The following is a 13,456-nucleotide window of genomic DNA, read 5'->3' on the forward strand; positions in this document are numbered from 1 at the left end:
AGACAGACAGACAGACAGACAGACAGACAGACAGACAGACAGACAGATAGATAGATAGATAGATAGATAGATAGATAGATGGATGGATGGATGGATGGATGGATGGATGGATACTGAAGATAATGATAAATACTGTAGATAGATGGATGGATAGATGGATAGCTACTTTATTAATCCTTTCTGTCTGTCTGTCCGTCCGTCCGTCTGTCCTTCCATCCATCCATCCATCCATCCATCCATCCATCGTTTTCATCAAATACAACATATGTTATGAAAGTGTTATACTGTGTTTTGATTGTTCTACATGTATTGGAAAATTCCATTTTAAGCTCAAATATGAATTGTTTCATAACACTTTAAAACATATAGATAGTAAATTTAGATATTATACTACAATGTCCTACATAATGCTAAATAAATGTTTTCAGTTAAAGTATATAGAAACAAATTCAAAAATGTTCAATACAAAAACAGCTGGACTTTATTTTTTGTATTGAACGTTTTTGAATTTATCATGTCCTGGATGACTGAGAATCTTCACCAGTATATAGAAACAAATACGGATGCAATCATTGTGATGAGTCAGCTAGGATTTTTGGTTTGATCAAAGTTTATGATCTTTGTTGCTGATGCGTTTATGTGTTTGATTCCAATGTCGGTGGGTGACTGAGTGAACGTGGGAATCCTCCTGCATTTACCAAATCAAGAAGTATGTTTCACCTACAGTGTGTGGGCTCTGACATCAGTACCAACCACTCTATATACACATCCTCACTGAAGGTCTAAACCTTCCTGTGGTTTACATAAAACCAAGAACAGACATAAAAACCTATTGACGGGAGTTTGACAAAAACCTGATTTATAGCGATGACTCACGACGAGCGAGACAACGTGACTCACAAGGACACGGCATCTCACTTTCACCACTCGGTGACGCTGCGAGGGAAAATCTTGACAAGAAGCAGCTTGTGTGTGTCCTGCTTGATTAAAGAGCTGCAGCTAACATGTGCATTTAAATGAATGACTCTCATTTTTTCCCTCCTGACAGGAGCTGATGATGCCACTGAGACAAACTGTCAGCAGGTGGAAACAGCGCGGCCTGAAGATGGGGATGTTTCCAAAGGGACAACTCCACCAAGGGTTGACCTGCCTCTGCTCCTCACAGGAACACAAGAGGAGAATCGACTTGAGAAATTAAACTGGAGACGTCTAAAATAATATACTTTAAGTTATTACTCAACTGTCAACTCAAAGATGTATTTTCATGACAAAGTTTATTTATTTTTCCTATTTTCATTCCAAGATATATCTATTTTTAGCCAGTTTGCTGTCTGGAAATTAACTTGTGTATACTGTATAGTATTTTTAAAATATATCATTTTGGCGTTTTGTAAAGATATTTTCATATAAGGTTGATTTATATTTCTGCAACATGATTGTTTCAGAAATTCTCATCATTGGGGCAGAAACTGTATCGCAATACCATAAATTGTTTTGCACTTTCTCACACAATTCCATCTCAGCTATCTTAATAATTGTTGGAATATCTCACGTATAATTATAAATTAAACAACACCAGCGTTATTTTTACATTCGAGTCTGGAAAATGATTAATGAGTGATCTGAAGTGAGAGTGTTTGCGTGGAAGTTGCTGAAGTGCTGCTTCAGCTGACCCGGAGGAGGCGGTGTGTGGTCTCCCACTGTTGTTGTGTCCAAGGCCGGCCAGACCAGCGTCTGTCTCTCTGTTTGTTTAAATCTTGTCTGAGAATTTTACCACTCTCTTCTTACCAACTTCTGTTGCTATCAGCCTTCTTGGAAAAAAATAAAAAACACCCTTTCTCACAAAGCATCCATGATTTTCCTATTTTCATTGTGGCCTGAGAGGCACATTAACAGACGGATGATTACGCCCAAAAATTCTTCACTCTCTGACACTTTTCCAATAACTGTAAAGTAATTGTGTGACAGGCAAAGGTAGATAGGTTTTTATCTTGAGCCGTTGGACAAATCTTAACATAATCATCTTTACAGATGTTGACCTAAACTCTAGTGTTTTAGTTGCCTAGTCATCCCCATCACACGTTCTGTGGTCATTCTGTAACCCTGTCTGCAAACCGTATGTCTGACCAGCTTAGGTTTAAACTTCGGACCAAGATCGGTGTTTGCCAACATATTCTGTTTCTGTCATCCAGCATAAAACTGAACTTGGAAGAGGATGTTCTTGTTGCCAGGGAATGCAGACTGGTGGAGTATTGTTTCTCGCTGTTTTGGGCTCAAGATGGAAAACGACAGCAAAATGAGGAACCGCAGTCTTTGTCTGGGAAGCAGCAGTAACGGCTAGGTGCTAATCGGGTCAACCAGCCTCCTTAAACACAGCAGTTTACGTGGAGAGCAGCTTTCGTATGAGTAAGATAGTGACGAAAACTGTCATTATGAAAGCTTCCAGATGTGTTCATTTTCAACAGTTATGGCGAGGTTATGTAACTGTACAGAAATGTACAGGAAGAGCTTAATATAAAGTGGAAAAAAAATTCTAATAAATGTTGGAGAAGGAAAAAAAACTTTGTATCAATTTGTATCGTTATCAATGCAATATGGTTATCCATCCATTCATCCATCCATCATCTGCTTGTTCTGGAGTCGGGTCATGGGCGCAGCATCAGCTTGAGCAGGGAGGTTCAGACATCTCTTTCTTGCAGCTCTTCTGGGAGGACTCCAAGGCGTTTCCAGTCCAGCTGAGAGACACAGGCTCTCCAGTGTGTCCTGGGTTTGCTCTGGGGTCTTCTCCCAGTCAGATGCCTGGACAAGCTCCCTAGTGTATGGGGCATCCTTACCAATTGTCTGAACCACCTTAACTGACCTCTCAGTGGCTCTGCTCTGAGTCTATCCCAGACGACTGAACTTCCCCAATTGTTTTTTACTTTTAGTCAACTGAATAAAGAGTTTTCACAACAAAACAGTAACGATGAATCCAGATACACAACAGGTGACTATTGGGTGTCGTTTTGTGACTATAAGTTGTGAAATATTTCCAGAAGTCCTTGAGACGTTAGCACACATGACCTGAAGATGTTTTATTTGTATCTGTGTTACTTTATGGTTATTACAGAGGTCCAATGATTAAAAGAGCTTTCTACATTTTCATTGTAGAGTTTTTTCCAGGTATCCATCCATTTTTTTTAACCAGATTTTTTGTGCAAGGTCACGGAGAGCTGCTGCCAATCCATCACATGACAAATTTTTAAAACTACATAAATAAAATGGTTTATTTCAGCTCACACCGTAACGCTTTTGTCTGGTGAGCAGGTGCGCTTTAACAGTTTGAAGACAGACATGAAGAGGTTAAACAGTTCGGTGGGTCAAGAATAACAGAAGCCTCAAATCCCACCCAAGTCATGATGCCACCCAGCTTGAAAGAAAAACAAGATTCATCACGAGTTCCATTCGGTTTTGACTCAAAGTTCCATGTAGTCACTTGTTTCATGTGTGATAGTGTATCTGCTGACCTCGTGTGAGAGGAGCAGCCTAATCCAGCCGCTGGTCTTCGGTTGACCTGGATGACAGAACTGAGGAATTTCTCTGCTCCATGTCTAAACCAACCTACCAGGATGCTCTCCTAAAACTGCTCTTCTTTCAGCTTCCTGCTGGCAGTCAAGTGGCCCGGCTTTGTTGAAACCTGACCCACAAATACCAAAACCTGCCCTTTGTACCCCCTCCAAACACAGCCCACCTACGTGCACGTATGCCCAGAAAGTGCCTCTTCTTGTTGCCATCAAGACTTTTGTGTGTACGTTGCTGGCACAAGACAAAACCTGCTCCGTCCCCACCTCACCTGCCAGTCCACTGGATTTAATGTTCTGGAGCCAAATAAATGATAGCAGCCAGTTTTTTTTCTTCTTGACTTCACCAATCTGTGCTTATGTAAAGCTAACAAGAAACTGTCCAGATGTTGTGAAGCTCCACAGCTGAGCAAACGGCGTCTGCTCTGTAGCATGGTTTAAGTCACATTGTTCCAAATGGAGCCAACTTGTGTTCTGAGGAACAGATTTAATCAGTTCATTTTATCTTATGATTGTTTTTACCCCCCAATAGGACAAAATTATAAAACCTAAAGCAATAAATATGGTAAAAATGGTACAAGATGAATAGAAAGTACCACTACTACATATTATGTTGGCAATGTTGAGCCAAACCCCTTTAGAGCTTCTAAATTGGCTTCAGACTATTTATTTTTGTTTAGCTGTAGACTTCAAACCTTCAGTAAAGAAATCAGCTGCCTAAATAGTCACTGTCTGCAAAATATTATCTCTAGAATTCCAAGACAGACAGGAATGGGGCTGGCTAAATCTAAGTAAAGGGAAGGATTTTCCAGACATTTTCAATAACATACACAATCTATTCAGGCAAAGCACGCTGGCAACTTCCAAAGTGTTTCAAAATAGCTAAATCTCTCCAGTTCATTGACTTATAAAGTTGAAACTAAGCACATTTTGTTATAAATATCTGGCATCTGTGCGTTTATAACATATACATTGTCTGCAGCATGTTTTCCAGGACATCATTCAGAACCACTTCATATGTAGAGCCTGTTTGAAACTAATTCTCTTTGAGGTCTTTGAATCAGGCGGAGCATCATCCTCTCCAGATTGAGTATAATTCATTAAAGTGTTTGATGCTTGAAATGGTCTATTTTTACAAAATCCTATTTTCTTGGTAGAAACGCATGTGACTCCCTGGAGATATTCCCAGGTGTGGTTTTCTTTTCTTTTCATGCAGATAAAATGCTCCAGTCCTTTTAAAATGGATGCATCTTAGACAATCCCCATTGTATACACGTTAAAGTGGGAACAACAAAGTCCATGCTCAATAATCCAGGTATTCAATCCAACATTTTTCAGTCAGGTCATCTGGACAGTTTCTTTTTTTGTGCTAAGTGGTGGATTCTGAGTCAGTGTATTTTAACATGCAGTAAGAAAAGACAGACACGTTTTAGTAGAAGTGGCATGGATGCAAAAGATCCTGCAGGTTGTGTCTTCACAGAGGTGTGTCAGCAAACATGCCACCAGCGTCCCTCTGCAGGTCTGTTTGTCTCCGAGGCCACAATCTGCTCAGTCACATCCCTCAAAGGAAAGAGTCCCGATCCACTGGGAGGAGGAGGAAAATTCATTTTGCACTGCTGTTAATGAACAAACTCCTTTATACTTATATAATATACTCCTTAGAGTTTTTATAATAAAACACAAATATACATCTACAAATGATAAAGTATCTTCAGCAATTAACAAAAAAAGAGAGGTTTTTTTTGTATTCTGACATTTTAACTAAGTAAACTTATGCAAAAATTGTCCCAAAATCTCTTCTCAGAAATGTTGCTTTAAGTTTAACTTAGCAATTAAATTCAATGAAGCTTTAAGGCAACTGCAAAGTTATATTACCAAACATTCCTTTTTTTGTTTCTGCTGCCTTAAATGCACTTTCTGCAAGTATTTAATTTGTTTTTGTTTGGTGTTATATTCACTGCATTTACACAGAGAGGATAATTTAATTATCTGTCTTGTTTTTGGAATTTTGGATATGAAGCTGGAGCTCTTAACGTCTTTAGGACGGTTTCCACCAACGATGGGTTCAGACTTAACAATGTTCACTTGACAATAATCCAGCTGGATAGAAGAGTCTGAACTGAAAGCTGCTTTAAAAAGATTTAATGACAACAATAAAAATATACAGTATCCACATTTTTCCTTAAAACTTGTAGGAACTGATGATGTTCACAAAACACTTATATGGAGGAAAACAAACCAGAGACAAAGAAACTAACCGAACATTTAAAGCAATTAAACAACACAAGTAAAACAAAAACTAATTCATGCATTTGCTTTTGCCAATCATCATAATAAATGTTGGCTCATTAAAAACTCCTAGTGTAACTTTCTAGTTTCATTTACAAAATTTTACATTTGCAACCAATAAATGTAACTTAAGACTTGATAAGTTCAAACCTGTAATGCAAACTTCTTGTGCTGATCTCGTCCATGAGATGTTTTTTTTCAAAGCTCCAGCAAATATTACAAATAATGAAGATATTTAGGCCCTGAAAATAAAACAAAAATATATATTAAAACAAAGAATTTTAACAGGACTTGACTGAAATCAGACTGATTAGAAAAAAAACATCCAGACTTGTACCAATGCTGAGACAATAAATTGTGTTTTCAACTTGTTGCTGCTTTTTTCTGTTATATTAAATCATTTTTGGTATTAAAGCCATAATAATAATTGCTGAAAATTTTTTAATTTACAAATGAGTATTTATTTGAGTAAAATCTACAATATATTTGAACTGTTTACTTCAGTACCTTGTTATTCGACAGTTGCGTGTCTGAACATAAATTCCTGTGTACATGATTTCACATTGTACAACGTTGTTGGTGAAGTCCGACTCCAGGACAAGGAAATTAGGATTGACTGTAACCTTAAAATAAACAAATTAACAAATAAGAACATATCTCTGCAAACAAGTTGTTAATGTTCTGCCTTGTGAAATAGATCAAAAGAACCCAGAGTTCAGGTGGAGTTACCTGTAAGATGTAGTTTCCTGGGGGCACATCGGTGATGTCGATCCACTGACAGTCGATGTTGGCAGCATAAGTGTCATGACATCCTGGACTCAGTCCCTGAAAATACACAAACCAATCCACTCAGTGTTCTGCAGAACTGTGGTTGAATCAACTAGTCGACTAGTCGATCCTGGGACACCTCGTGAGATTTTTTATTTCACATCGACTAGTCACAGTCACGTGATTGCTGGCTACAAAATGGATTCTTCCAAGCAGATGGAAGGTGAGGAGCAGGCCAAGTCTTGGCAAACAGGTAGAAATGCATCAACAGTGTGGAAGTATTTCACTAAAGATTACTCTTCTGGTTCAACTACTGTAACATGCAAAATCGGCAAAGCTGTGCTGAAATACAACAAAGTACGATCTCGATGCACAGTCATTTGAAAAAGCATCCGCTAATGCTAACTCCTGTACAACCTGCATGCTCCAGTCAATCGTCAGTTACCTCCTTTCATCAAACACCCAGCTGTGAGTTTTTTTTTTTATTCTGCATAAACGTTTGTTCTGTGAATATGTGTAATATGGTGTCTTGAGTTCCTACGACATCACAGCGACTAGCCGACTCGACTTTTATCATGTTGAAGTCGACTTTAAAAAATATGAAGCCGTGCAGCCCCTAGTGACAACTATTTTCCAGCAAGCATTTCAAACGCAGCAGAATTCAGTTTAAATTGTCTTTGTGAAAGGAGAACTGCTATAAGAATCCAACACTAAGTAGCGTGAGGCCTGAATCACAGACAATTACAACAAACATTCTCCTGTCAGCAAGGAAAATCTTCTTGGACTGGTGTCCAGCGAAGGTTTTAGTTACATAAACTTATTTGAAACGTGATTCTGGACGTTCTGCACAGAAATCAAACATGAATGTGCAACACTGAGCTAACCAGAGTGTTTCTTTATATTTAACTGACTTGATCAAAAAATGCTCTTTTTCATACTAATGTGTTGGAGTATCTTATAGTATCTGTTGGCTGAACATTTATTGGTTCAACAGCAGTTTCAACTTGATCTACAGTAAAAGACATTTTAGACTGAGAAAGGGAGATAGTGAACAAAAAGATGACATAGGTTTGAATGTTTAAACAAAAGTGTAAAATCTAGACAGCTGAAGCCAAGATGGCAAAAAGAGAAACTTCAAGAAATGCCTGAGCATAGCAGAGCTGTGAAATGACACAGTTGATATTTTATCAGGCTGTACTGGAGAGCATTATCAAGATGTCAGAAAGGTATGATGATGTTTCTGCACATGCAGGCAACAGCCAAGCTGCTGAGTCTAAATCAGTCTGTCATGATGGTATGGACTGAAACTTCTGCCTTTTTGGACATTCATGAGGAGTCTGGACTCAAACAAGCACACAAAGTTTTCTCCAACTTTGCACATCCTTCATTAGGAGTATGAGCTCTTGACTTATAGCAAAAAGTAGAGTTTCTGAACACAGACTGAACTATTCTAAATGATGATTTAGTCCAACTTCATCCATATTTGAAACAATGACTGTCTGTCGCTCCTTCAGTAGATCATACACTTTTTGTGCTTTCTGTTTACATTGTGGGAAATTGCTTTCATTTATTTATGATTTTTTTATGAGGATATAGTTCAAAATAAGTTTCTCCCAATGGACAATAAATTGTATTAAATTGCTTTTATCACATAGTATTGTATTGCATCGTATTGTATCGTATTGTATCGTATTGCATCGTATTGTATCGCATCCCACAATATTCCACTGCATTGCAATAAACTGCATTTTATAGAATTTAATTGCATTGCATCATATTAAATCACATTGCATCTCACTGTATTGCACTGCTTTGTATCGTATGAGAATATATTTTAGTTTATTGTGCTCCCAGAACCAGATGAACAACTCTTCAACAAATAATTTGACTACATGACATGCAAGACAACGATATTCTTCATGATCTGGACATTAGTGACATGTAACACGCAATATATTTCTGTTTATTACCTGAGTATGAGATGTGCAGGCATAGCGCCGCCTGAATCCATGATCACAGCCTGTGTCCTCCAGACAGAAACTGGCCTTATGTCCCTCAGCTACTTTAAGTCCCGACACCATGTCCAGCAGGTCGTAGTTACTAAAGGCATCCATGCTGTGGTAATGTCTGAGGGAGTGGGACAGGTCAACAAAATAGGATTTTATTCATCCTGGTTGGGTTTCTTAGGGTCACCATTTTATTGTTGAGTTTTGAATGTGTGATGTTTTCTCGGCTTGTCAGATCCAAGTAGAGTTGTACTAATACCAACAACAAAATAAACTGCACTCACTGGTGGCAGCTGTGCCAGTCCCACTGATATTTGGGCTTAACAGGGAGGAAGTCTGCAGTTCCTTGGTTCTTCACTTTCTGTGGGAATCGCAGGAGGACCCTGAAGTCGATGTCTCGCACGGTGGGTGAATATGCAGACCTTGGATGGACCAAAAGGGAAATAAGATAAGAAGCACTAAAAAGGGCTAACAGCTGAGCTCCAAAGTTCAGTTTTCTTAAAGCACAAATGGTTTGGTTCCACTGAGCTGAATAAAACCAGCCCAGAACATATGTCTTGGCAGGACATAATGTTGGCAACTCTCTGCTCCATATAGGAAGATTAAACTGTTTGCACAACTGCATTAATAAAACAATCTCAATGCACTGACAGCATTAACTTATACAGATGGGAGAAATCTGAAAACAGTCTAAAGCTGAGAATTCACCGAGTGTTAAGTCATGGAAATTCATGTGTGTGAGAGCACGTGTCTGCATGACGGTGCCTACGTGCTGTCCTGTGCGTTCTCATATTGAATCCTCCTTTGCCAACACAAATTACCTGGCCAGACAGTTTTCTTCTGCAGCACAGCGGAGTGCGTACATCTGCATGCGTTGGACGTAAGCACCTGCCTGGATGGCATACGGGTCTGGAATGAGGTCTGGAAGTCCTGAAGGAGAGGATTACAAATCTGAGATCCTAATGTTTCAACATTTCCATGCTTAAACTAGTTCAAGTTAATGCACGCGCTGCTAAAAATGACAGCTATTATCCATGTTTGACATTCTTTAAGCATTATTTAGTTGAAGTATGTTTCAGCAGAAATTGCCTCGTAGTTAAATTCTCTAAGCTTGGATTATGGCGTAGTTGCATGCCCATTTCTGCCCAAGAATGCTTTTTTGTTGCCAATGTTGTCTAAATGGTGATTGGAAAGTCAGACAGGTACTGTACTAGGTTTACTTCAGTGCATCCCCAAAATTTTATAGAATGTTAAAACCTTAACTTTTATAGAGGCTTATTGATGCGTGAAACCATCATGTTTTCTCAATCACCTCCACAATTTGAGCCTAGCATATATTATTGTCACCTCTGTCACTTTTCATGCGCTCAAGGAAGAAAAAAACGAATAAATTTAGTAAAAACAAGGTTTTTGAGTCTGACCTTGCTTTGGAAGCTGGATGTTGTTGAATTTGACCAAGTGAAGCAACAGATCATCAATATGTACCTACAAAACTGTATCAGACACAAATCTGGACTCACTATATGACATTCTGTTTTGTCCCATAGGCCAACATTTGGTTGTTGTTTTGTTCCTCCACAGGTAGGCAACGTTCTACACTATTTAGCAGCATAATACTCTGAATTACATAATAATTGCATTAATAAGCTCATTGTCTTGAGTTTAACTGTATTTATTCTTTGATCATATTTAATCAAACTTTAAGGTGATTGTTACCTCTTCTCTTGTTCCTGGTCAGTTTTGATGCTTCCTCCCTTCCAGGCTTTAGCAACACGTTAGACCATTTTGGGCCCAATTTCAACAACTTTCTTGGTTGTTTCAGTTTACTTGATGGATTATACATCCTTTAAAACAAAGTGAAATATTTTCTGTGTTCGCAATGCATCTTGATGAGAACCTGTTTTCCACCAGTAATGGTTAAACATGTTGCCAGATGAAACATATTTATTTCTTAAGAAAACTAACAGAAACAGATGCTTAATGGTAATTTTAACACTTTGTTTTTGACAGTGTAGTTTATACAAATATAATTTGCTCACTTCCAGTGTGATTTATTGCTTTTTGTAAACTTTGTAATTCATTTAAAAATACATATTAAAAATATATGTATGACAGCTTCTGATATGTAACATTTAAAGCAGAAATGGAAGATATTGTTCAAAAATCAACTAAATGAAATTATTATTTTTCTTATTTATGGTTTTAGACACTGCTAAAATGGTTCAAGCCATATTATGTGCACTCTGCCATGTTTTCAGGGTAACCCAGGGTGGACAAACTAAATCCAGCCTCTATACAGAATGACTTTCACATTTTAGTGGAAACCTTCAACACAGAACATAAGTGAGATGAAGTAAATCTGCATCACGTAGGTTTCACTGCTCCTTTAAGTGATATTAAACTGAACCTGAGTAATTTAAATCTGTAGGTTCAGGATCCATGAAAACACACTTTAACGACCAGGGTACTGTCTTTTAATCTCAATGAAAGTGAACTCAACTTACCATTTTGGAAATACCTTGTTCCATACCCCGAGCCAGGCGTGCGGGCCACTGGCACACCTCTGCTGGGATACATGTTGTAGAAAACGGAGTTCCTGTGAGTTTTAAACGGGTTTCGAGGGTCGTCGTTGACCATGCCCACTTCATCAGCAGCAGCCTCGTTTGAAACATCCACACTCAGAGCAGGAAGTGGAGCTAGAGCCCCAGGTTCAGAATGATAAAGTGGGATGAACTGATCCGTCTGCCTGGAGACGAGCATCCCAGCCGGCACCGCGCGTAATGGATGATTTTGCGCGCCGAGTCCTGGTTCCTCACCCCCGGTTACAACACGATACACAGCTTCCCTTCTGCCTAATACATCTGTTAAAGTTCCCACTGTAGAGGAGTTAATGCGCCCTCCTGCTCCAAACGGGCGCTCATGCTGCTGCATGCTCCCTGACGCGCGCTGTCCAGCGGTGCGCCCTGATGGCTGATCAGTCCTCTCAGACTGTCCGGCTCTGCTGGCTGTGCCATCCTTCCTGCTGCTCACAGAAAACCTCGACTGTCCTCGGGACCGAACCGGAGCCTGGAACTCTGAGCCCGTGCTCATTAAGCTGTAAACCTGCCCGTTGGTCGCCCATTGTATGCGGTGCCGCCAGGGGACGGCTGCGCGCTGTTGGCCAAGGACGAGGGGAAGAAGTCCTTGGAGAAAGAAGATGAAGAGAAGGGAACATTTTGCCATGACTAAACGTTTGGGTTAGTCAAGAACTACGGATGCGCGCAGAGGTTGACAGAAAGGATGGACTCTCACTTCCAAGTCTCCTACAACAACAACATGCCACTTCTCAAAAAGACTGACAGCTGCAGAGAGGAGGGACTAGGCTTTTCAGCTTTTTCATTTAAAAAGTCCAGTTCCTTCCCTAAAGTCAAAGTACTGGAAGAAATTTTAACTCATTCCGTGCCGTGTTAGATACACATGGACGTTTGCTGTGCAAACTTTGCACACAAACTGAAAGCCCCCAGATTGCACCACCACCAAGAAAAATAACAATTTGTTAAAGAAGTAACTTTTATTTTGGCTTATAATCTTTATTAGTCATAAAAATGCAAATAAACTGCATTCTGTTATCAGGATTTGAAAGTGTCATTAAGAAATGAAACAATAGTTTACCCATTTTAAATAGTTTTTAAATGGTTTTTCATTGTAAACCTATTAAAACTAACAAGAATAAGTTTTAGAATATAATAAATCAGTTAATTAACATTTGAATACATTTTATATCCACACAGTATATTCACCACAAGGAGGCAGTCGGTGTCTTTATGTTCTCACCCAGTTTTTGGTTTCTTGCATAATTTGAGTAAAATTATGACATCATGGATGCACACACAGCATGACTGTGTTTTATTTTTAGACCAAAGTTTCAGCATTACTACATAACATTTTACAATGAGTCCTTTTTATTTTAAAGGCTTAAGTTTTTTTTTTAATTCAGGATGTTTACTGATACTTAAGATAGGACAAGAAGCACAGCTCAGTTTCAGTCCAGTTTTATTTAAATGTACCACGAGACAAACAGCAGGAAACCTTTAGTAGTTCAATGACATGTTCATTTAGAATAAATAGAATCTTTAGTAATACTTCCACTGAAATTGGTCTGGATGGTTGATCAATTTTCTAAACAAATGTTTTTGGTAAATGTTTAAGTTATTGGTATCTAAAAGATGAGATAATGAAAATTAGAACATTTCTGAGGACGTTATGAACATACAAAGTGTAAACGGGTCTGAGATGAACTACGTTAAAGTTCCTGCCAGTAGTTCATAATTGTCCCCATGGTAACCACATGTGTCTGTCACTCCCTGCAGCAAACTCAAGAGATGCATACAGAAGCAGACTGAAAAGTAAGCCTAAAATAAATGGTTACTGTTTAAAAACTATAAGCCCTGTTTTAAAAAGTCTTTACCTGTGAGTTGCAGATGACGCTGATGGTCAAACACATTTTTAAATAGGAATAATAACAAATCAAAAATACTTTTCACTTATAGTTTTGAAGAGGGCGTGTGGTTGGAGGATGAGGAAAGCAGCTGAAGGGTGCACAGGTAAGGTTTCCAAAGATTCACCAGAAGATCCAAATTCTCAGGAGGCTCACTGGAAAGACCACAGGAAAAGTAATCACAAGGCTTAGAGATTCACAAAGGGCTATAAGCACAACCCGTAAGCAAACGGTACCACTTTACAATAAGGTTTCCTTTATAAATAGTTTATAGATATGTATTAAGTCCTCTGTAAACACTTTATAAGTCATTAATAACTGCTTATTATGTATTAATTAAGGGCAACAGACAGACA

The 13,456-nt window shown here is 38.7% G+C and overlaps 2 protein-coding genes across 2 annotated transcripts in view; one reads left to right on the top strand and one right to left on the bottom strand.

Annotated features, from left to right (window-relative positions):
* Window positions 1-1,317, top strand: part of si:ch211-178n15.1 — an 8,735-nt gene extending 7,418 nt beyond the window's left edge. The window contains exon 3 of the mRNA XM_037681365.1: window positions 1,049-1,317. The gene's annotated coding sequence lies outside the window, so the exon portion shown is untranslated. The remainder of the gene's footprint in view (window positions 1-1,048) is intronic.
* Window positions 1,318-6,027: 4,710 nt separating this feature from the next.
* Window positions 6,028-11,845, bottom strand: loxl5b (lysyl oxidase-like 5b). The gene is made up of 7 exons (XM_037681831.1): window positions 11,128-11,845; window positions 9,445-9,553; window positions 8,908-9,045; window positions 8,588-8,744; window positions 6,579-6,674; window positions 6,357-6,472; window positions 6,028-6,091 (listed from the first exon to the last, which is right to left on the bottom strand). The coding sequence occupies exons 1-7, from the start codon at window positions 11,843-11,845 to the stop codon at window positions 6,085-6,087; spliced, it is 1,341 nt and encodes a 446-aa protein (XP_037537759.1). The 3' UTR covers window positions 6,028-6,084.
* Between the last annotated feature and the right edge of the window lie 1,611 nt (window positions 11,846-13,456).

The sequence above is a fragment of the Nematolebias whitei genome, chromosome 9 (assembly GCF_014905685.2).
Source record: "Nematolebias whitei isolate Nwh7 chromosome 9, NemWhi1, whole genome shotgun sequence".
NCBI lineage: Eukaryota > Metazoa > Chordata > Actinopteri > Cyprinodontiformes > Rivulidae > Nematolebias > Nematolebias whitei.

Excerpts from the sequence above, each read along its gene's own strand:
- loxl5b (XM_037681831.1), bottom strand. The coding sequence starts at position 11,845 with ATGGCAAAATGTTCCCTTCTCTTCATCTTCTTTCTCCAAGGACTTCTT. Across the intron at positions 9,046-9,444 it reads GAAGAAAACTGTCTGGCCAG|GTCTGCATATTCACCCACCG; the intron begins GTAATTTGTGTT and ends GGTCCATCCAAG. Across the intron at positions 8,745-8,907 it reads GACTGGCACAGCTGCCACCA|ACATTACCACAGCATGGATG; the intron begins GTGAGTGCAGTT and ends CCACTCCCTCAG.